Source organism: Somniosus microcephalus, chromosome 13, assembly GCF_052327205.1.
Source record: "Somniosus microcephalus isolate GS21.2 chromosome 13, FLI_Smic_1.0, whole genome shotgun sequence".
NCBI lineage: Eukaryota > Metazoa > Chordata > Chondrichthyes > Squaliformes > Somniosidae > Somniosus > Somniosus microcephalus.
In genome coordinates this window covers 142009713-142034225 of record NC_140999.1, presented here as the reverse complement: position 1 = coordinate 142034225, position 24513 = coordinate 142009713, and the positions used below count along the sequence as shown (strand labels likewise).

At 44.9% G+C, this 24513-nt stretch overlaps 1 protein-coding gene across 1 annotated transcript in view; it reads left to right on the top strand.

The window, feature by feature from the left end:
* The first annotated feature begins 10359 nt into the window (after positions 1-10359).
* LOC147108621 (uncharacterized) overlaps positions 10360-24513 on the top strand; it is a 32114-nt gene continuing 17960 nt past the window's right edge. The window contains exon 1 of the mRNA XM_086005313.1: positions 10360-11347. Coding sequence (XP_085861439.1) covers positions 10775-11347 — 573 coding nt within the window. The 5' untranslated portion in view covers positions 10360-10774. The remainder of the gene's footprint in view (positions 11348-24513) is intronic.

Below are 24513 nucleotides of genomic sequence, written 5' to 3'. Positions count from 1 at the left end.
TATGCGAGATGAAAAAATAAACTGCTGGAAATCTGCAATAAAAACAGCAAATATTGGAAAGGCACGGTCGATCTTTTGGCAACCATTTAATTTTTACATGGCATAAGCCTCTGGTATAATAACGCACTTGAAAATCTATTTTACGATTCACCCAATGTCGAACTCTGGGAAATCTTTTTCCACTGAACACCAACAATGTGTAATATTCCCAGTCTTAGAACCTGAGCCCTATTTCACCAGTGCAATTTTTTTGGTCTCCATACCAGCCACCATTGTGCCTTACTACCCGTCTTTTCTTGAGAACCTGTTTTTTTTAAAACTGTGAACTAGACCATAAATTGGCTTTTTGGCAATATTTTTCCACTTATTGCAGGATTTACATTAAGGTAGCAATACCAGACCAATTTGAACTGTTCCCACAGCTGCAAAACCACTGGGGCGTCAATGCAGTTCTGTAGCACCACCAAGGAGTGTGGTCAGTCCTTGGAGTCAACAACACTGCATCTAAATAAAGCACCAGCAAACAGGAAAGGAGTCGAAGAGCACAGAGACTTGGCAGTTCTGATACAATCTTTAAAAGGGAGGGACAAGCTGATGAAGCAGTTTAAAAAAAAAAAATTAAATAAATAAAATCCTGGATTTTATAAGTAGTGGTATGGCGTACAAAAGCAAAGAGGTAATGCCAAAAGTACACAAAATCATTGGTCAGTGCATAGTTAGATTGTTGTCTGGTTTTAGGCACCTCTTTTAGAAATGATGTCAAGGCAATGCAGAGGTTACAGAAGGGATTTACTAAAATGATACCAGGGATGAAAAACTTTAGTTATGAGGATAAACTAGAGAAACCAACGCTTTTTTCATTAGAACAGAGAAAGTTAAGAAAAGATCTGAGCATAGTGCTCAAAATTAAGGTAAACAAGGAAAAACTATTTCCACTGGTTGGTGGATTAGTAGAGCATTAATGTGAGGTAATCACCAAAAGAACAAAGGGGAGGTTAGCTTTTTTTACAATCTAGGCTGCATTTTCCTTCCAGGTAGTTTTTCTGCTGGAAGTGAGTTGGGATTGGACCTCTGCCTGATGTCCTAATCCTGCTGTGTACCTAGCTCACATTCCAAGTGTTGAATCTAATTATAAATGAAGGGCAGACTCCCAGTGGAATCTGTCACATGGAGGGAATCCCATGCACAGGTCCAGATGCCTAGGATCGGGGCGGGGAGGGGTGGGATGCTCTGTGTGTCATTCTTCCAATGCCTTGTACTTGCCCGGGAGGTCACCTTGGAATGGAGTGTTCACTGGAAGCTTTTTGTGACCGGTGGGCACCAATGGACACTTGTATTATCAATAATGAAAACCAAATCCTAATTTAACTCTACGCAAGTATTTTTAGTTTGGCTGGGCAACTTAAATTAGTGGTGCCCTCCTTGAGAGGGGCACTTGTTAGCAGTTTGTCCTGGTGACATTGGGATCATGTCTGGTGCCACTTTATTGGCTCAGAAATTAGTCACATAGAAAAAGTCTGCCACTGCAGGGAGGAAAATGCTGTGATGCTGTTGCAAGGCAGTGGCTGAAGGTGAAACAACCACGAGTAAGGAGATCCCTAAAGAGTTTTACAGTTATTTTTATTTATGGGTCTGAGTAAGCTATGGTCTGTTGATGCAGTTATGGGAGCAGAAGAGTGGGAGAGGTGGTCACTTTCACCCCTCTGCTCGCTCGCTCTCTCTCCTTCCCACCACTAGTCCAGCAAGTGCTGCCACAAACGTATCTTCCCCTCCCCTCCCCTCCCCTTTCAGCATTCTGCAGGGACCGCTCTCTCCGAGACACCCTAGTCCACTCCTCTATCACCCCAAACAGCCCTTCCCCTTCGCCTGGCACCTTCCCGTGCAAGCGGAGGAGATGTAACACCTGCCCCTATACCTCCCCCCTCCCCACTGTCCAGGGCCCCAAACACCCCTTCCAGGTGAAACAGCGATTTACTTGTACTTCTCGCAATCTAGTATACTGTATTCGCTGCTCACGATGCGGTCTCCTCTACATTGGGGAGACCAAACGCAGATTGGGTGACCGCTTTGCGGAACACCTCCGTTCAGTCCGTAAGGGTGACCCCGAGCTTCCGGTCGCCTGTCATTTCAATTCACCGCTCCATTCCCACTCGGACCTCACCGTCCTTGGCCTCTTGTACTGTTCCACGGAAGCTCAACGTAAACTCGAGGAACAGCACCTCATCTTCCGATTAGGCAGTCTGCAGCCTTCCGGTCTCAATATCGAGTTCAACAATTTCAGATCATAACCTCGGCCCCTATTTCATTTTCACTTATATTTTTCCACTCCTTTCCTTTCCCCCCCCCTTTCCTTTTGTTTCTCTCTCACACCTGGCAGCTATCTTTTGCCCTGCCAGTACACTTTACACCTAATCACAGCCTATTACCATCTCGTCTAGCTTCTAATCTCTTTTACTTCTTTTGGTTCTTTTATTCTTTTGTCCGATCGCAGCCCTGCCTTCGATCTAGTTCCTTTTCTCTCCAGTTTTGAAGAAGGGTCAAACCCGAAACGTCAACTCAAATTTCTCTCCACGGATGTTGCCTGACTTGCTGAGTTTTTCCAGCATTTTCTGTTGTTATTTCTGATCTTACCTAGGTTTGATACTGCAGTGAAAAGGCAGGAAAATCAGTTGCTTTCCTTAACTGCTGTCCCCTTTTTCTTTCCCCCACCATACCCTCTCTTATCCACCTCCACCCCTCCCAGCATTTAAATGTGTTCTGTGGCTGAGATCCCTTTGTGGGTGAGGGAGAAGGAGAACATTTTCAGTGCCAACTTGAGACCGAGATCTGACAGTAGGCCTCTTTTATTTTCCCTGCTCCTCTGCCATTATCATTTGTTTTTGGGATGTGGGCAACACTGGCAATGCCACATGTATTGCTCATCCCTAGTTGCTCTAAGAAGGTGGTGGTGGGCCTTCTCTTAGAAGTGCTGCAGTCCTTGGTAGTGCCATTCGGTAGGGAATTCCGGGATTTTGACCCAGCAATGATGAAGGAACAGCAATATCTGTTCAAGTCAGGGTGGTGTGTGACTTGGTGTTCCCATGATATTGCTGCTTTTGTCTTTCTTGGTGTTAGAGGTTGCAAAGCAGACAGATGCTATTAGGTAACCTTGGTGAGTTGCTGCAGTGCATCATGTATATTATTCATACTGCAGCCATAATGCGTTGGCAGTGGGGGGTGGGGTGGGTTGGATAGTGAATCCAGTGGCAGGGCACGAATCGAGCAAACTGCTCTGTCCTCTGGTGTTGAGCATCAAGATTTTGAGAAGTCAGGAGGTGAACCACTTGTTGCAGAGTACCCAGCCTCTGCCATGCTCTTGTAGCCATGGTGTTGGTTCGGTTCAGTTCAGTTACTGGTCAAAAGTGACCCCCAAGATGCTGATGGCATAGGCTGTTTCACTAGCTGGGGAGTTGTGAATGGAGTTAACACTGGAATTGTCAGCATACAGCCTCATTCCTGACCTTATGATGGAGGGAAGATCATCGAAGCAGTTACAGATGGTTGGTCGAGGATACGTCCCTGAGGAACTCCTGCAGGAGGCTGTGTCGAGAGGCCTCCAACAACCACAATTTTCCTTTGCGCAGGTATAACTCCAGCCACTGGCGGGTTTTCTCTTTTTGACTCCCGCCGCCATTTACTTCAATTTTGCAGAGCTGCTTGGTGCCATACTTGATCGAATATTTTGTTGAGTCATTCAGCTCTTGTGTCCATATCTGGATCAAAGCTGTACTGAGGATAGGAGCTGAGTGCTTCTGGTGAAACCTGAACTGCGTGTCATTAAGTAGGTTAATGACGGGCAGGTGTTTCTTAATGGTAGTACATATGACTCCTTCCATTTGTTTACTGATGTGTGGGAGGAGGCTAATAGGTTGGTAATTGGTCGTGTTAGATTTATCCAGTGTCTTGACATTCTTCCATGTGGGTGGATATCTGCCACTCTCAGTTGTACTGGAAGTGGTTAGCTCTAGCATAGGTCTTCAGCACTACAGTTGGTCTCTTGTCAGTCCCCATGGGGGAAAAATTGGGTATCACCCATTTTGGAGCACTAATCTCAGCCAGGCGCAAAGTTTAGCACCTGACGCTAATTATCGCCACAGACTGCAAAATTTGCCTCTATCGCCCCTGGAGGTGATTTGAACACTAAATCAGGTGCTACACACCTCAAGGCGCAAACCTCAGGGAACGAGGTGCTACCTCAGAACACGACTGAAGCTCAAGTGATGTCAGTAACCATGGAAGCCAGACAGATTGGCGCCGTCCAGTTCTTAAAGGGGCGGGCCCATCTTGCTGGCCAGCCACACCCTGCTCATTGCAGCCTTGAATCTCGGCCTGGAGAGACCTCAAAAGCAATTGTGTTGGAACCACTAATGGATAGGCCCAGGGAAAGCGCTTGGCTCTTAGGAACCTCAAAAGTGCTGCTGAGGGCCAAAACTCCTCAGGACAGCATTAAATCTCTCCAGACGTGTTTCTCCCCCTCAACCTGCATGTACCAAAAATTTTGCTGATAAAAGGCAGGAAGTGCCCGCCTTTAAATAGCGCTTAAGCTTAACAACTTCTACGCTCGCTTCGACAGGGACAACAGGGAGCCGGCTACCAAAGCCTTGCCATCCCCGGAAGACCAGGTGCTCACTCTGTCGACCTCCGACGTAAGGGGTGTTCTACGCGGAGTGAACACACGAAAGGCTGCTGGACCGGATAGCATCCCTGGACGGGTACTCAAGGAATGTGCTGATCAGCTGGCTGATGTCTTCACCACCATCTTCAATCTGTCATTGGCCCAGGCAGTAGTCCCTACATGCTTCAAGACCGCTACCATTATTCCTGTGCCAAAACAAACAGCTGTGACGTGCCTGAACGACTATCGACCTGTCGCACTCACACCCATCATAATGAAGTGTTTCGAGAGACTGGTCCTGGCTCACATCAAAGCCAGTGTTCCTGCCTCTCTTGACCAACACCAGTTTGCCTATTGTGCAAACAGATCAACGGAGGATGCAATCACAACTGCTCTACGCTCGGCACTGAATCACTTAGATGGTAAGGAGACCTACATCAGAATGCTGTTCATAGTGTTGAATGCTGAGCTGTAGTCTATCGCCCCGAACAAGCTGGCCACCAAACTCCAAACTCTTGGCCTGAACACTTCCCTCTGCAACTGGACCCTGGACTTCCTAACAAACAGACCCCAGTCTGTCAAATTAGGTAACCACACCTCCCACCCCCCCCCCCCCCCGACCCTGAACACGGGGGCCCCACAAGGATGTGTGCTGTGATGCGCCTCAATAACTTCAAGACCAAAGTTAACTGAATAAAACAAGGCTTTTATTAGCAAAGAAAGGTGCCTGTGTCTTCACCTAGCATTCTGCTGCAAGACAAGCCTGGGCTTGTCTTAAGTAGGGCCAGGTATGGGCGGAGCCAACACATCCAATGGGGAGAAAGGGGGCGGTGCACTATATACAATACAAGGTAAAACACCGGAGCAGGCAATACAATATATGTAGTTAAATACAGAGTCTGATGAATGACATATTTCATCACATGCTGAGCCGCCTCCTCTACTCCCTCTTCACCCACGACTGTGTGGCTGTTCATGGTTCCAACACCATCATCAAGTTTGCGGATGATACCACGGTAGTAGGCCAGATCACCAACAACGATGAGTCAGCCTACAGGGAGGAGGTCCAGCATCTCGTGAAGTGGTGCGCCGATAACAACCTGGCCCTTAACATCAAGAAAACCAAAGAAATCATTGTGGACTTCAGGAAGTCTAAAGGCGGAAGTCACACCCCCATCCACATCAATGGGGCTGTGGTGGAAAGGGTGGACAGCTTTAAGTTCCTCGGAGTCCACATCACAGAAGACCTCTCCTGGCCCCTCAATACCTCCTCTCTGGTGAAGAAGGCCCAGCAGCGCCTATATTTCCTAAGGAGGCTGAAGGGATGTAACCTGTCACCCCTGATCCTCTCTAACTTTTACCGCTGCACAATAGAGAGCATCCTGACAAACTGTATCACAGTATGGTATGGCAGCTGTAGCTACTATGACCGGAAAGCCCTGCAGCGGGTAGTCAAAACTGCCCAACGCATTACCGGCACCCGGCTACCGACCATAGAGCACATATACCAGAAACGCTGTTTACGGAGGTCACGGACCATCATCAAAGACCCTACCCACCCCAGCCACAGTCTGTTCGCCCTCCTGCCATCTGGGAGACGCTACAGATGCATTCGCACCCGTACGACCAGATTTAGGAACAGCTTCTTTCCCAGGGCTGTCATCCTACTGAACTCCACAAATAAACTCTCAAGCCTGCACATCTGCCAATGCACTTTATTATGGTTATGTTTATGTTAATGTATTACAAGCCAAATGTATGTTGAATGGTTAAATGTCTTAATCTAAATGTACACTCGGGAGCCGCAAGCCTACATTTCGTTGTACTGCACTTGTGCACTAACAATGACAAAAGTTGATTTGATTTGAACTTGAAAACATTTCCCGCTACCTGTCATTCCTAACGGCAGGCGTTAAGGCGTGACTCAATATCCGGACCAGGGCATTGCACGCTCAACTGATGTTACGATCTGCGGGCGCAGGAGATCGTGGCGGTAGTGTTTAGCACCGCCGCAAAACGACTGGTCAATTTCACGAGCGGCGCTAAAATTGCCGCGCTCGAGCGCTAACTGAATTTTTGCCTCCATAGCTTTTGATGTGTCCACTGCACACAGCTGCTGCTTAATGTTATGTGCAGCGACCCAAATGGGTTGGCAATTGGTATATGTGCTGTTAGTGACTGTCGGAGGAAGTAGAGTACCACTTGACACTTTTGGCTTAACTTGCATGCTGGTTTCCGCCACGGTTGAGGATGGGGATGCCTATGAAGCTGCCTCTTCCTGGTCATTGCTTGGTTGTCTACCCTGCTTCTGGAGTGTATACTTGGGCCTGACGAGAGACCAACTGTAGTGCTGAAGACCTATGCTAGAGCTAACCACTTACATAGACAAGCTAACCCAGTACAACTGAGAGTGGCAGATATCCAGCACTGAAAGTCCTCAACAATCATGGAAGCAAAAATTCATAATAGCTTTTAAAAGGGAAGTGGATAAACAATTTTAAGAGTCCTTTTCAGAGAAGGGGCAATGGGCTACATGGTCTGTACTGTACTGGGCTGTTGCATAGGCCCAAAAATTGTTAAAATAACTGCAAGGCTAATTGCACTCATTGTTATTTATCTGCAAATACCACAGCAACTTCAGGCGGGGGCAGATGCATGATTAAATGCGGAAATACAAAAGTTGCTGTCCGAGATGCGCCACTCCGCCGTTGGCTTCGCGAAAACGGCATCTTGCTGTCTGGCTCCCCATTCAAATACATTGAGTGGCACAAAGTTCCTGTACTTACAAGGTAGACACGAAGATCCTGCCTCTGCTCATCTGCTGAAACCCTCATCCGCGCCCTTGTTATCCCTAGACTTGACTTCCAACACACTCCTGGCCAGCCTCCCACCTCATAGTTTCCCAACCCCGCACAGCCCACTTCTACCTCCTTCCCAAGATCCACAAACAGGACTGCCCTGGTAGACGCATCGTTTCAGCCTGTTCTTGCCCCACCAAACTTATCTCTTCCTATGTCAACTCTATCTTTTCTCCCCTTGTCCAGCCTCTTCCCACCTACATCCGCGACTCTTCGGACGCCCTCCGCCACTTTAACAGTTTCCAGTTTCCTGGCCCCAACCGCCTCCTTTTCACCATGGACGTACAATCCCTCTACACCTCCATCCCCCACCAGGATGGCCTGAAGGTGCTCCGCTTCTTCCTTGAACAGAGGCCCGACCAGTCCCCATCCACCACTACCCTCCTCCGCCTGGCTGAACTTGTTCTCACATTGAACAACTTCTCCTTTGACTCCACTCATTTCCTCCAAATCAAAGGTGTTGCAATGGGTACCCGCATGGGTCCTAGCTATGCCTGCCTTTTTGTGGGATATGTTGAACACTCTTTGTTCCAGTCCTACTCGGGTCCCCTCCCTCACCTCTTCTTCCGGTACATTGATGACTGTATCGGTGCCGTTTCCTGCTCTCGCCCTGAACTAGACAATTTCATTCACTTTGCCTCCAATTTCCACCCTTCCCTCACCTTCACATGGTTCATCTCCAACTCTTCCCTTCCCTTCCTCGACTTCTCCGTCTCCATCTCTGGGGATAGGTTATTGACCAACATTCACTACAAGCCCACTGACTCCCACAGATACCTGGACTACACTTCCTCCCACCCCGCCTCCTGTAAGGACTCTATTCCATTCTCCCAGTTTCTCCGTCTCCGCCGCATCTGCTCCGACAATGCCACCTTCCACACCAGTGCTTCCGACATGTCTTCCTTTTTCCGCAACCGAGGATTCCCCTCTACTGTGGTTGACACAGCCCTCGACCGTGTCCGTTCTATCTCCCGCACGTCTGCCCTCACCCCTGCCCCTCCCTCCCGGAACCACGATAGGGTTCCCCTTGTCCTCACCTTTCACCCCACCAGCCTCCACATTCAACGGATCATCCTTTGCCATTTCCGCCACCTCCAAAGTGATCCCACCACCAAACGCATCTTCCCCTTCCCTCCCCTTTCAGCATTCCGTAGGGACCGCTCCCTCCGAGACACCCTAGTCCACTCCTCTATCACGCCCAGCACCCCTTCCCCTTCGCCCGGCACCTTCCCGTGCAAGTGCAGGAGATGCAACACCTGCCCTTATACCTCCCCTTGCCCTTCCCACTGTCCAGGACCCCAAACATCCCTTCCAGGTGAAACAGCAAATTACTTGTACTTCTTGCAATCTAGTATACTGTATTCGCTGCTCATGTTGTGGTCTCCTCTACATTGGGGAGACCAAACGCAGATTGGGTGACCGCTTTGCAGAACACCTCCGTTCAGTCCATAAGGGGGACCCCGAGCTTCCGGTCACCTGTCACTTTAATTCACCGCTCCATTCCCACTCAGACCTCACTGTACTCGGGCTCTTGCATTGTTCCACGGAAGCTCAACGTAAACTCGAGGAACAGCACCTCCTCTTCCAATTAGGCACTTTACAGGCTTCCGGACTCAACATCGAGTTCAACAATTTCAGATCATAACCTCGGCCCCCTTTACATTTTTGCTTATATTTTATCCACATCTCTGTTTTGGCCCTTTCCCCCCTTTTTTTTTCTCTTTCCCACATGACAGCTGTCTCTCATTCTGCCAGAACACTTCACACCTAATCTACAGCTGTCTTTTGTCTCCACTAGTCCTACCACCATCTCATCTCGTTTTCAATACCTCTTAATGTCTCTTCACTTCTTTTGTTCTCTCCCAGCCCTGCCTTTCGATCTATTTCATTTCCTTTCCAGTTTTGAAAAAGGGTTAGACCTGAAATGTTGACTCTATTTTCTCTCCACGGATGTTGCCTGGCCTGCTGAGTTTTTCCAACATTTTCTGTTGTTTCGGATTTCCAGCATCTGCAGTATTTTGCTATCGTCCCACCTTACAGCCTCCGTTAACTTGAGGTCATCCAAAACTCTGCTGCTTGTGTCCTAAGTCGCACCAAGCCCCCGTCGCCCTGTGTCATTGACCTACATTGGCTCCTGGTTAAGCAACAAAATTCTCATCCTTGTTTCCAAATCCCTTTATGGTCTCGCCCCTCCCTATCTCTGTAACCTCCTCCAGCCCTCTGAGATATCTGCGCTCCTCCAATTCTGGCCTCTTGCTCATCTCTGATTTTAATTGCTCTACCATTGGAGGCTGTGCCTTCAGCTATCAAGGCCCTAAGCTCTGGAATACCCTCCCTAAACCTCTCTTTCCTCCTTAAGACACTCCTTAAAACCTACTTCTTTGACTAAGCTTTTGGTTATCTGCCCTAATATCTCTATGTGGCTTGGTGTCAAGTTTTATATGATAATGTTTGTGAAGCAGCTTGGGACGTTTTATTATGTTAAAGCCACTATAAAAATACAAGTTACTATTATTGTTGTAAACTTGCCACAGAAAGGTGGGGCTTGTCCATTTCAGTCTAAGTACCCTCTTAATGGTGTGATAAGTGTTCATTAGTGCAGTCAACCTTTCTGGAAATTAACTACTACAAGTGTGGTGTGTCATCCGTTCACGTTTTAATTGTTGTTGACGATTTAAAAAACATTTTTTTTTACTTGCGATTTATTTCCCCCCCTCTCTCCTAATCCAATCCATCTTTCCCTCTTTATTTCTCTTGGTGTACTTGATTTGACATTGAATTCATTCTCTCTAATTTACTTGTTTAGATGGTGTGCTGTTCATTTCATGTTCCTTCGATCGGATTGGTTAAGGAGTTACACAGAATCCCAGATGCCCTGGAGAGGGCGCGGTGCCCTTTCTATCCCGCACTTCTAGCAACTTGCATCGTTTACATTAAACGGGCAAGAGCCAGTCTACCAGTAGGCGTCATTTGTTGGCCTGCCACAGTAATTTTGTGGTCATTGTATTCAAGCCGGGGAAGGTGCGAGGTTCGCGGTGCAGAAATGCTGCAGCTTCCACAGGCGCTTTGTACATCATTGATCTCCCTGGAGGAGTACGGTGCAGTTCTGCTCTCCGGCCAGCAGGTGTCGGCCCGCTCCCGGCCACAGCGCCGCCTGCAGGCTGGGAGGGCGCAGCCTCGGAGTTGCGCCGTTGACGCGTTCGTGCCGTCGCCGAGGTAACCGACCGAGAAGCGGGGAGTCTGCGCGGTGACAAACCGCTTCATGGCTGAGGAGATGGAGACGAGCCTGCAGCGAGCGGCCCGAGAGAGCGGGAGCCTGAGCCCGGAGCCGGTGGTCCGGGAGAGCGGGAGCCCGGGCTCGGAACCGGCGGCCCGGGAGAGCGGGAGCCCGGGCTCGGAGCCGGCGGCCCGGGAGAGCGGGAGCCCGGGCTCGGAGCCGGCGGCCCGGGAGAGCGGGAGCCCGGGCTCGGAGCCGGCGGCCCGGGAGAGCGGGAGCCCGGGCTCGGAGCCGGCGGCCCGGGAGAGCGGGAGCCCGGGCTCGGAGCCGGCGGCCCGGGAGAGCGGGAGCCCGGGCTCGGAGCCGGCGGCCCGGGAGAGCGGGAGCCCGAGCTCGGAGCCAGCGGCCCGGGAGAGCGGGAGCCCGAGCCCGGAGCCGGCGGCCCGGGAGAGCGGGAGCCCGGGCTCGGAGCCGGCGGCCCGGGAGAGCGGGAGCCCGGGCTCGGAGCCGGCGGACACGCCGCCCGGCGAGTGTGTGGCTGGGGCGATGCAGAGCTGGGTGATGCGGCAGGGCGCGCAGGAGCTGGCGGCGTGTTTGAGAGCGGATCCGTGCCGAGAGGTAGGCTCGGTCAGAGCCGGCTCAGGTTGGCCTGCTGGAATTAACATCCAGTTTTAAATATTAACAATTAACTTAGCAAAATCCTTCACTTCAATCCTCAGTATAATGACATAAAGACAATATTTGTGGTTTGGTGTAATTTGTGTTGTTTAATTGCATTAAGTTTATAGTTAGAGTAAGGTGTATATAAAATGTTCACATCCCAACATGACAGCTTTATAGTTTAGTTCTTGTAAATTTGATGAGTTCTGTCCATGCACCAGTAATTACAGACCTGAACTGGCATTTATATAACCCTTCTGGTGGAAAAGGTCTCTGGGTGCATTTACACTGCAGCTGTAGCATTGGTGTGGATTTGCAAAAGTGACTATATCTTTAGAGGGAGGTTCTAAACAACCAGCATCACTAATAACAGGTCATCACTGGTCATTTAAAAAAATTCATTCACGGGATGTGGCTTTCGCTGGCAAGGCCAGTATTTATTGCCCATCCCTAATTGCCCTTGAGAAGGTGGCGGTGAGCCACCTTATACAACTGAATGGCTTGCTGGGTCATTTCAGGCCATTTCAAAGGGCAGTTAAGAGCAACCACATTGCTGTGGGTCTGGAGTCACATATAGGCAGATTTCCTTCTCTAAAGGACATTAGTGAACTAAATGTTTTTTTACGACAATCCGGTAGTTTCATGGTCACCATTACTGATGCTAGCTTTTTATGACCGATTTATTTATTTAATTATCTCATTGCTGTTTGTGGGACCTTGTGTATGAATTGGCTGCTGCGTTTCCCTACATTAAAACAGTGACTACACTTCAAAAGTGTATAATGCTTCTAAAACGCTTTGGGATGACCTGAGGTCGAGAAAGGCGCTATATCAATGCAAGTCCTTTCCTTTCCAACCGAACTCCAGAGGGGAGCAATGTCGGACCCCTGGAGAATGCAGTTTCATACTGCTGGAAAACCAAAATTGCTAGAAACATAGCAGGCCAGGCAGCATCTGTGGAAAGAACAGACAAGTCTGCGTTTTGGGTGTGCAGACCCTTTATCAAGACTGGACGATGTTGCAGATAATATCAGTTCATCGGTAATATCTTTTAGTCGGAATAAAGGGTTCATACACCCGAAACGTCGGCTTGTCTTCTGCATTGATGCTGCTTGACCTGCTGCGTGTTTCCAGCATTTTCTGTTTTTGTTTTGGATCTCTAGTGTCGGAGGTATTTTTACTTTCCATAGTGCTTGAGTTTGACAATAAATGTAATGCCAAATCTGGGTTAAGAAGTACTTAGGCAGAAATCCCTTAAACTCCTTGGATTCTTTATAAACTTGCCAGGAGTCTAGTAAACTGTATTGATCTCAAATTTGTAGCTACGGTATAATTCTCTGTTAAGAGAAGCAAGGGAGGAAATAGCAGAGGCTCTGACCATCATTTTCCAATCCTCTCTGGCTACAGGTGTGATGCTAGAGGACTGCTAACATTGTTTAAAAAGGGAGAAATAGATAGATAGTAATTACAGGCCAGTCAGCCTAGCCTCGGTGGTGGGCAAGTTATTGGAAAAATTTCTGAGGGACAGTATTAATAGTCATTTAGAAAGACACGGATTAATCAAGGACATTCAGCATGGATTTGTTAAGGGAAGGGTCATATCTGACTAACTTGATTGTCGATGAGGGTAGCGCATTTGATGTAGTCTACATGGATTTTAGCAAGACCTTTGACAAAGTCCCACATGGCAGATTGGTCAGAAAAATAAAAGCCCATGGGATCCAAACGAAAGTGGCAAGTTGGATCGAAAATTGGCTCAGTGGCAGGAAGCAAAGGTTAATGGTCGATGGGTGTTTTTGTGACTGGAAGACTGTTTCCAGTGGGGGTCCGCAGGGCTCCGCACTAGATCCCTTGCTTTTTGTGGAATATATCAATGATTTAGACTTCAATGTAGGGGGCATGATTAAGAAGTTTGCAGATGATACAAAAATTGCCCGTGTGGTTGATAGTGAGAAAGATAGCTGTAGACTGCAGGAAGATATGAATGGACTGGTTAGGTAGGCAGAAAAGTGGCAAATGGAATTCAATCCAGAGAAATGTGAGGTAATGCAGTTGGGGAGGGCTAACAAGGCAAGGGAATAAACAATAAATGGTAGGATACTGAGAAGTGTAGAGGAACAGAGGGATCTTGGAGTGGCATGTCCACAGATCTCTGAAGGTAGCAGGACAGGTAGGTAAGGTGGTTAAGAAGGCATACTTTTCTTTATTAGCCGAGGCATAGAATATAAGAGCAGAGAGATTATGCTCAAACTGTATAAAACACTAGTTAGGCCACAGCTAGAGCACTGCGTACAGTTCTGGTCACCATATTACAGGAAAGATGTGATCCCACTAGAGAGGGTACAGAGGAGATTTACGAGGATGTTGCCAGGACTGGAGAATTTTAGCTATGAAGAAAGATTGGACAGGCTGGGGTTGTTTTCTTTGGAACGGAGGAGGCTGAGGGGAGATTTAATTGAGGTGTATAAAATTATGAGGGGCCTAGATATAGTGGATAGGAAGGACCTATTTCCCTTAGCAGAGAGGTCAATAACCAGGGGGCATAGATTTAAAGTAATTGGTAGAAGGATTAGAGGGGAGATGAGAACGTTTTCCCCCCAGAGGGTGGTGGGGGTCTGGAACGTACTGCCTGAAAGGGTGCTCGAGGCAGAAACCCTCATCGCATTTAGAAAGTACTTGGATCTGCACTTGAAGTGCCGTAACCTGCAAGGCTACAGGCCAAGAGCTGGAAAGTGGGATTAGGCTGACTAGCTCTTTTTCGGCCGGCGCAGACACGATGGGACGAATGACCTCCTGTGCTGTAAATTCCTATGATTTTATGATTCTACAAAAATATACTCTCCACCACTGTAGTGGAGAAAGGTGGATACTGAGCAGGGGTGGTGGGGTGGGGTAAGGAATTTAAGGGAGGGAATGGGGGAAGACCCAAGCATAGTTATTGATATGTTTTTAGAAGGGTTTTCAAGCAGGGAGAGGGGTAACAAAGCACTGGGACATAATGACTGAAAAATCAGCTGGTGGGGATGGAGCAGTGGAAGCAATAGAACAAGCAGAAATCAGGTATAGAGGTTGTTGACCCCGATATATGACTGGAGGATTCCCAAATCAGATAGGCTGAGGCCATGGATTAATTTGAAAATAAAGATGCAAATCTATGACTTTGGTTACTTGAACACGTTGAGGTGTGTGAGGAGTTGGGTGACTGAGTTGTGGATTAGCTGAAGTTTATGGAGGTGGCGTGGTCACCGAAGAGACCATTTGAGAAATCTGTTGTAGAGGTGATGAAGGCATGAATGTGGGCCGAGGGGGCGAAGTACAGCAAGTGGCACATGTTCCCGAGGTAGAGGAAGCCAATCCTAGTAATGTACTAAGCTCAAGATCAAACAGAACTTTGAGGTTGCACAGCATCTGGGCTCAGCCTCAGCAAACAGCCAGGAAAGTTGGAAGTCGGAGCCAGTGGCGCTTTGGTTCTGGCAAGAGCTGAACTGATGGCTTCAGCTTTGCTAATGTGAGCTGTGGTATCAGAATCCTGCAGATGGGACTGACTACCTGTACCAGCCTGAACTCTGATCCTGTTTAAATACAACATGGACCTAAAAGGCTTGATTTTTAGTGAGAAATTGAAATGTAGTTTATTTCATTTAGTATCCAGTTAATTGTATAATAATAGCGCTGCTGATTCATTTTATTGTCTCGCATTATGAAACTTTTGAAAAATGTAATGGTTGAATAGTAAACATGGGTCAGATGCAGAATTCAAAACCCTGAAGTAAGATTTTAAATTTTGTTAAGATTATGTTGCTTGCCTTTGAAAGAACCATGACATGTTCTTTGTGAAATAGATATGTAGATTTAAATACTGTACTGGAACATACAGCCCCCTTGTCTAGAGCACAAAACATTATTTCAGTAATAGTGTTTGACAACATCACCTACAGGTTACCCTAACCATTATAATTTGTTAACTTTATTATCTACAGTAAAATACAAAAATGAAATATGAAGTGCCTTAACATTAGTCCAAGATACTGTATATTATGCCATTATCATTTAACAGGGACCAAAGCCCAAGATCCATCAAGCTATCAGCAGAACATCCCTCTACGATGCTCTCTACCATAGCGTCTGATTCCTCCAGAGTCAATTTGACGAGATTGTGTATCTGATTTGGCTGCAACAACTGGTATCTGATTCTAGCCTTTGTATGTCTCTTAACACAGCCCCTGAGGGCACACATTCCTAATCATTAGCCACCTATCTACATACTTAAGGTATGGTGGCATTCCTTGTTCTGCTCCCTGGTGCCTTCAGGTTTTCTATGCCTTCCTGACTGCAACTTTAAAAGGCTTATCAACTGCTGTAAGCAATGCTTGAAGATTGTCCGGTTTCAGGTATGAAAAAGGGGGCACCACTTCCGACCAGTTTAGCAGCTTATCTGGAGCCAAAAGCTGGGAAGACATTGTTATCTTAATTTTAATCTGATTTGCTCCCAGGTTTAAAAAAATATACTTTTCTATTCATTTTACAATATTTGTGTAACATTTTGCATTCCAGCCATTTCTATAATCACTGATTATAGCAAGTATGTATGTAAAAGTCTATGTTTCAAAAAATCTAAATTTATGCCAGAAACTGTACAGTCAAAATTCTTATTCCATTAGGAACTACTGAATAATGGATACAGGTATGTGAAAGCATCCAATAATTTTCACACCAATTACTTTTTCTTTTCAATTTGAAGCTTAGTATTGATTTCATATTCTCCATGTGTGCAAAAGTACTTAAAAGGTGTAGATAACTGCGCATGTTCCGGAAGAGTTCTTTGTACAGTGAAACACCATTTTTCTACAGAATGTGGTGATTTTAAATGTGCATTTATAGATAGAAGTTGTCAAGTATATAAATGAAGAAAGGCTGCCTGTCAAAATGTCACTTTAGTTCAGAAAAATCAGATTTTGTTAAGTCTGTGTCTACGACCCATTCTGCACAACGGATAGCAAATTGCTTATTAATCAGACATGAAGTTTTGGCCACATTAGTCTACCTCTTTCTCTCTCTTTCCTTCCCCCCCCCCCCCCCCAAAAAAAAAAACATTTTCAAACATTTGACAAATTAGTAAGAGTACTTCTGAGTTTAAATGCCATTTTTATTGCACTTACTGATTCATTAAAATGGTAATTTTGGCACTTTTGAGAAAAAAATATTGTTGTTGAAGAAAACACTTCAGAAACCAGCATGATGCATACCTAAAACCTTTTGTGTGAAGTAGTGTAGTGCTCTGGAGCACCTGTGTGCAGCACCGTGAAGTTGTGGGCTGTGCTTCGGAGTCTATGATTTCTCCCCATGTGGCTGAGTTTCTGATCTTTGCTGTGTTTCTGTGGGGAAGAGGTTAGGATTTTCCCAGAGTGAATGATGGTTTTTTTCCCAGGCTGTGGTTGCATCTCCCATTAGTTAGTTTCCGAGCAATATTGATGAAGTCCTAGACTGGGTGGACATCTCGCCATCAGCTGATGCGTGCCACAAGGAGATCTAATTATAGAAAGGGGAATTAGATTTAAGAGGGCTTGTTAATACATTTTTGACCTTTTTTACTGAGGCTATCACTGTACAGTTAAAGCTTTAGTTTGCTAGTTACATGTATACAGCATTGCATGCTAACAGTCTTTGATGCCACAAAAGTACCCAGAACTATGTGACTGTGCAAAATGTGTTGATATCTTAAATATTCAATGTATTATACCAAAGTTTTTTCAAAATTTTGTTAACCAGATAGTACTTTACCTTAGTTGGAATCACAAACAAAGCCATGTTAAATTAGAGAATAATGGGTACTTGAAAGTAGTCACAAGGTACGAATCTATTTCAGGAACTCAGATGCCAGCTCTATTGTTTATAATTCATGCACTTCTCTAATGTTATCACTTCCCCTCCTCCCCCGTCTTCTGTAATCAAGCACTGCTTTCATTTTATGTGGAATCTGTATTTGGTTGCAGCTAATTTTTGGGGCAGTAGCAGCAGCTGTCGGTGAGAATTCCAGCTGTCGGTACCTTTTCATGTTGTTAGTTTGCAGAGTCCTCATCAGAGGATTAATTATTGTTACTGCAGGTTTATGGGGACATAATTGGCATTGACTGCTTAAAAAATTACATTCTTTGTATAGTAATATTTCCCTTTAAAGGAGGGATGGGGAAGTCTACAGCAAGAACATTTTGTTCAAAGTATTTTGCCCCTTTTGGTAGAAGAGAATATTACACTCCGGAGAATTTGGATAGATTTTAATCTCTCTACCAACAATTGGGTCACCCTCCCTGCTATGCTGTTCTGGTGGCATCTCCGTAGAGCTCTTCTATAAGAAGCAGAGGGGGAGTGACCTTAAAGTAGGTACAGAGTTGCTCTGGAGCCACAGGACCCCTAGGAAACAATATTGCAGATTTAATGATTTGCTTTCCCACCCTATTGCATGTTTTTCTAATGTCGGGTGGCTCTTGGGTTGGTCTGAAGTTGTGGCCTCTGCTGTTCCTTGTGAAGCTGCTCTAGGCGTGTGAGATGTTTCTACAGTATTAGTGAAGTACCCAGAGTGGTCTAACTGGGAAGGAAACTGGAATTCGGGGTCTCCCAAGCCAGTAAAAAAATGTTTTAAAGGGGCTTTTAAGGAAAGTTGATGAATATTCTCCTTATTCTAATAATTTCTCCTCTCTAAAGAGGGGGAGTAACTTGAATTATCTTTCCCCTTTAAACAAATAGTATTAATTTACAAGATGAAAATGAGAGAACTATTCAGGTATTATGTATTTATATTAATAATCTTGTCTAACATTGTATGTCAGTGAGCCTGTATCATTATTGATTGAACTGTGCTAATCATGTAACACCAGACAAATCAAACCCGTCCATAAGCACACACAAGGCAGACTTCTTTATTTTCTATTTTTATGTTTTATATTCTTTTTATTTCCTTTTAAAAATTATTTCTAGTACATGCCCAGCTCTGAGTTTTTCTGTAAGTAATGCTGCAGCTAATTAACTCAAATAGTCGAAGTTGAATCCATATCATTGCAGCCTAGATTGTAGTATAGATAAATAACTAGTTTGCAAATAAAGTTATTTACAAAGTAGGATTAATACCAGATTCATGCCAACATAACTTCTCCAATATATTTACAGGAAAAAAAACATTGCATTTATATAGCACCGTTCACAACCTCAGGATGTCTCAAAGTGTTTCACAGCCAATTAAGTACTTTTGAAGTGTAGTCACTTGTAATGTCGGGCAGCATATGTATTTATATTGCTTTCTTAAATTTCATACCTATAATCATTGCATTCATGCTAATACCAGAATAGTGTAAACATATGACTTCATGTAAAGCCATTCTGCCTTTGCATTTTATTCATTGCCAGTGTGATGATTTAATGACATTTCACTAGCATCCTTACTGAATACCTGTGTAGTTACATTTTAAAAGGTCATTTGCAGTAGAGTAAATTCTGAACTAATTGCATGTTTATTAAACGTGTATTTTTTCCCAATTGTTTTTCCTTTTTGTGGTCATCAAGATGAGGGATTTTTCTGTTTACATTTCAGGCCCCATCAAACACTCCAGCTCAGGTATAGGACAGCTAGATAGAGTGAAGCTCCCTCTACTCTGCCCCAACAATATGCAAGCAGTGTTGAACTTTTTCCATTTTCCACTTAAGCCATCCTTGGGTCTGCTAAAGTGAGATTGCCCATTACGTCCATGCCCACAAGGAATTAGATTGACTGCTGAAACACATTTCACAATCTTACTGCCAGAGACTTTCATCCCATTACTCTGGGCTAGATTTGAACTCTAATCTCAGAGGTGCGAGACAGTGTCTCTTTCTCCCCCCCCCCCCCCCCCTCACCATCCAATTACCGTACCAGCTTCTTTGCAGGTTTTAGGAATTGGAACATTTCCATCACATACACTAGCTGTTACACAAATTAGCGGCAAGTCAAATCTCTCTTAGATCCAAAAGTGCAATACTGGCCATTTACATAGCTTCTGTGGAGTCTTACTCAGTAGTGGTTTTGAGCAGAGATAAAATGATTCAAGAAAACCTCATTGTTTGTAGCAGCTGCCAAACCAGTTGCTTGCAAATAGCACGCTTAAGATGTTAATGTAGACCTTTAATTAGTAACAGTAAACTGCAGTGATGCTATGCTAGTTATACACAGATGGCGACAAGAACCCTCTTCCTTTTCTTTACCTTGCCTGCTCCCCCACTGCCAGCGCACTAGATATGTGGTGCTAGTATATCAGAAAACAAGCGATGTAATCAAATGGATAACGTACACCAGTTATTTTTGTGGTCATAAACTGACAATTTTTTTCCCGAGTTAGGATCTTGGGTTTAGGGGTAATTAAAATGACAAGACTAGCTGTTTCATATTTTTTAACATAAATCCATGTTGTGTGTGTGTTTTTCTTGCAGCAGTTCTTTAAAAAGAACTTGCATAATTAAGCTGATCTCTTCATTATTGCAAAGTGTCATTTTGAAATTGACGCTCCAAACAGCTGGCCTGTCCAATGACACATTTGGTGAACTAGTATTCTACTAAGCATTTTATTTTTTTTAAGTTGTTGATTGGATGGATCCTGCTGTTGGAGAATGCAAAAGGTAATTAATCCAACCATACCTTTTATTTGTATGAAAAGCCTTATTTACGTGACAACTAAGGCCTCCAAGACCTTGAAAGAGAAATACAATTGATTTCCTGTATAACTACTTCTATCTGCTCAACACTTGTGCAGAAAATGGATTATTGCTGTAATATTGTATTTGACAGGTGCCCTAATACAATATAATAATAAAGTACCATGACAAATCAAGAAACTATTTTATATTACAGATTACACGTGACTGAACAGAGTAGTAAACCCTCAATTTTAACTTGCTCCTTAAAGTTCCTGTAACATATAAAACAACAAAGCACCACACACGATCCCTGTCAGCAAACTAGTACATATGCTTTGAACCAGGACTTTTTCTTTGTAACTGGTTGGGCCCATTCTTCTAGAAAAAACCTTTGTCCCTCTCGGGTTATTTTCCCTTAGGAGGTCTAACAGACAGACTCCCCCAGCCTGTGTGTCTGCCTCATGAATTCTTGGCTTCCAGGAAACCAGCAGCCTGACCCTGTACCGTGGTTGGCCAGTCGGGCTGCTAATAATCCGACTTCCGTTCTCCGTTCTGTTTGCATTTGTATTTCTTGCCTGCCGCTTTGAATTTTGGGAGCCTGATTGTTTGGCATGGGCTGTGGCATCATTAGTGGATAAAACCTAAATCAGGACACCAAGATTTGTTAGTTTCCGCAGATTGAGATGTATGCATTTGTTTAAAGTTTACACACGGGGATCCATGATATGTGGCCCACAAAGACAAAAAGCCTTGGCATTTCTGGTTTAGATTGTGTGGCCGTTATATTTTTAATATATACCTGGAATACTGATGGATTACTTTTGACTACGTATTGTAAATCTGTTTTTGCACTGGACACTTGTACCAATTTATTGTATGGGTAAAATGACCAAAATTGGAGTTTAAATTAAAATTAACGGAAAAAAGGACTTGCATTTATTTAGCATCTTATCACATCCTTAGGATGTCCCAAAGCTCTTTACAGTTAGTAATTACTTTTGAAGTGTAATCACTGAGACAGAGGAAAGGAAAACAAGGATAGAAGCAAAAGACAGAAAGGAGAAAAGCAAAAGTGGCAGTCAGAGTAATCAAGGGTTTAAATCAAACATGGCCACAGTAAATAATAATTCTAAAAGGTCTAAGAGTGTTAAGACACAAAGCCTTCAGGCTTGTTTTTTTGTTAATGCGAGGAGCATTCGTAATAAGGTGGATGAATTAGCTGCGCAAATAGATGTAAACGGATATGATATGATTGGGATTACGGAAACATGGCTCCAGGGTGACCAGGGCTGGGAGCTCAACATCCAGTGGTATTCAATATTCAGGAAAGACAGGCAAAAAGGAAGAGGTGGGGTAGCATTGCTGGTTAAAGAGGAGATTAACACAATTGTAAGGAAGGATATTGGCTCTGATGATGTAGAATCTGTATGGGTAGAGCTGAGAAATACCAAAGGACAGAAAACGTTAGTGGGAGTTGTATACAGACCCCCAAACAGTAATGCCGAGGTTGGGGGTAGCATTAAATGGGAAATTAGGGACGCGTGCAATAAGGGCACAGCACTTATCATGGGTGACTTTAATCTACATATAGATTGGGCTAACCAAATTAGTAACAATACTGTGGAGGAGGAATTCCTGGAGTGTATACGGGATGGTTTCCTGGCCCAATATGTCGAGGAACCAACTAGAGATCAGGCCATCTTAGACTGGGTATTATGTAATGAGAAAGGAATAATTAGCAATCTTGTTGTGCGAGGCCCCTTGGGGCGGACGATCATAATATGATAGAATTCTTCATTAAGATGGAGAGTGAAGTATTTGACTCGGAAACTAGGGTCTTGAATTTAAATAAAGGAAATTACGATGGTATGAGGCGCGAGTTGGGTAGGATTGATTGGGGAATGTTACTCAAAGGGTTGACGGTGGATAGGCAATGGCAAACATTTAAAGATCGCATGGATGAACTACAGAATTTGTTCATCCCTGTTTGGCATAAAAATAAAACAAAAAAGGTGAATCAACCGTGGCTAACAAGGGAAATTAGGGATAGCATAAGATCCAAGGAGAGGACATATAAATTGGCCAGAAAGAGCAGCAAACCTGAGGATTGGGAGCAGTTTAGGAGTCAGCAAAGGAGGACAAAGGGATTAATTAAGAGGGGGAAAACAGAGTATGAGAGTAAGCTTGCAGGCAACATAAAAACTGACTGTAAAAGCTTTTATAGATATGTGAAGAGAAAAAGATTGGCGAAGTCAAGCATAGGTCCCTTGCAGTCAGAAACAGGGGAATTTATAATGGGGAACAAAGTTATGGAAGACCAATTAAATACATACTTTGCTTCCGTCTTCACAAAGGAGGGCACAAATGACCTCCCAGAGATGTCGGGGAACATAGGGTCTAATGAGAGGGAGGAACTGAAAGAAATCAGTATTTGTCGAAAAATGATGTTAGGGAAATTGATGGGATTGAAGGCCGATAAATCCCCAGGGCCTGATAATCTACATCCTAGGTTACTTAAGGAAGTGGCCCTAGAAATAGTAGATGCATTGCTGGTCATCTTCCAAAATTCTATAGACTCTGGAACAGTTCCCATGGATTGGAGGGTAGCTAATGTTACCCCACTATTCAAAAAAGGTGGTAGAGAGAAAACGGGGAATTATAGACCGGTAAGCCTGACATCGGTAGTGGGGAAAATGCTAGAGTCCATTATAAAAGATGTAATAGCAGAGCACTTGGAAAACAGTGACAGGATCGGACAAAGTCAACATGGATTTACAAAAAGGTAAATTGTGCTTGACTACTGGAATTTTTTGAGGATGTAGCTGGTAAAATAGATCAGGGAGAACCAGTGGATGTGGTGTATTTGGACTTTCAGAAGGCTTTTGATAAGGTCCTGCATAAGAGATTAGCATGTAAAGTTAAGGCACATGGGATTGGGGGCAAGGTACTGACTTGGATAGAGAACTGGTTGGCAGACAGGAAGCAAAGAGTTGGAATAAACGGGTCTTTTTCCGAGTGGCGGGCAGTGACTAGTGGGGTACTGCAGGGATCGGTCCTAGGAACCCAGCTATTCACTATATATATTCATGATCTAGACGAGGGAACTAGATGTAATATCTCCAAGTTTGCAGACGACACAAAGCGTGTGTGCTGTGAGGAGGATGCCGAGAAACTCCAGTATGATTTGTACAGGTTGGGTGATTGGGCAGATGCATGGCAGATGCAGTATAATGTGGATAAATGCAAGGTTATCCACTTTGGTGGCAAAAACAGGAAGGCAGATTATTATCTGAACGGCAATAGATTGGGAAAAGGGGAAATGCAATGAGACCTGGGTGTCCTTGTGCACCAGTCGCTGAAGGTAAGCATGCAGGTGCAGCAGGCGGTTAAGAAGGCAAATGGTATGTTGGCCTTCGTAGCGAGAGGGTTTGAGTACAGGAACAAGGATGTCTTGCTGCAGTTGTACAGGGCCTTGGTGAGACCACACCTTGAGTATTGTGTGCAGTTTTGGTTGCCGTATCTGAGGAAGGATGTTCTTGCCATGGAGGGAGTGCAGCGAAGATTCACCAGACTGATACCTGGGATGGCAGGAATGACGTATGAGGAGTGATTGGGTCGATTAGGCTTATACTCGTTGGAGTTTAGAAGAATGAGAGGGGATCTCATTGAAACCTATAAAATTCTAACAGGACTAGACAGACTAAATGCAGGAAGGATGTTCCCGATGGCTGGGGAGTCCAGAACCAGGGGTTACAGTCTAAGGATAAGGGGTAAGCCATTTAGGACAGAGATGAGGAGGAATTTCTTCACCCAAAGAGTGGTGAACCTGTGGAATTCTCTACCACAGAAGGCAGTTGAGGCCAAATCATTAAATATATTCAAGAAGGAGTTAGATATATTTCTTAAGGCTAAAGGGATCAAGGGATATGGGGAGAAGGCAGGGACCGGGTACTGAATTTGGATGATCAGCCATGATCTCATTGAATAGCGGAGCAGGCTCGAGGGGCTGAATGGCCTACTCCTGCTCCTAGTTTCTATGTTTACTTATGCAAGCATAGTAGCCAATTTGCGCACAGCAAGGTTGAGCGAACAGCAAATTAGGTAATTGATCAGTTAATCTGGTTTGGTGATGTTGACTAAAACACAAACAACTTCATGCTCTTCTTCAGTTGTGCCATGGGATCTTTTATGTACACTCAAATATACAGACCAGGTTTTGTGTTAGTGTCTCATTTGAAGGACACCCATCTCCTGACAATACAGCACACCCTCAGTACTGCACTGAAGTGTCAACCTAGATTATGTTCTCAAACCCTGCATTGGGAATTGAATCTACAAGGATCCCCATTATTCATTTGTCTGTTTAAGAAACATGTCTGCCCTTTGTTCCAAATCTAACAGGATGGTTCTTCTGACTAAGAAATGGAAAATATCTTTGTTAGGGAGATGGTCTTTGTTTAAGA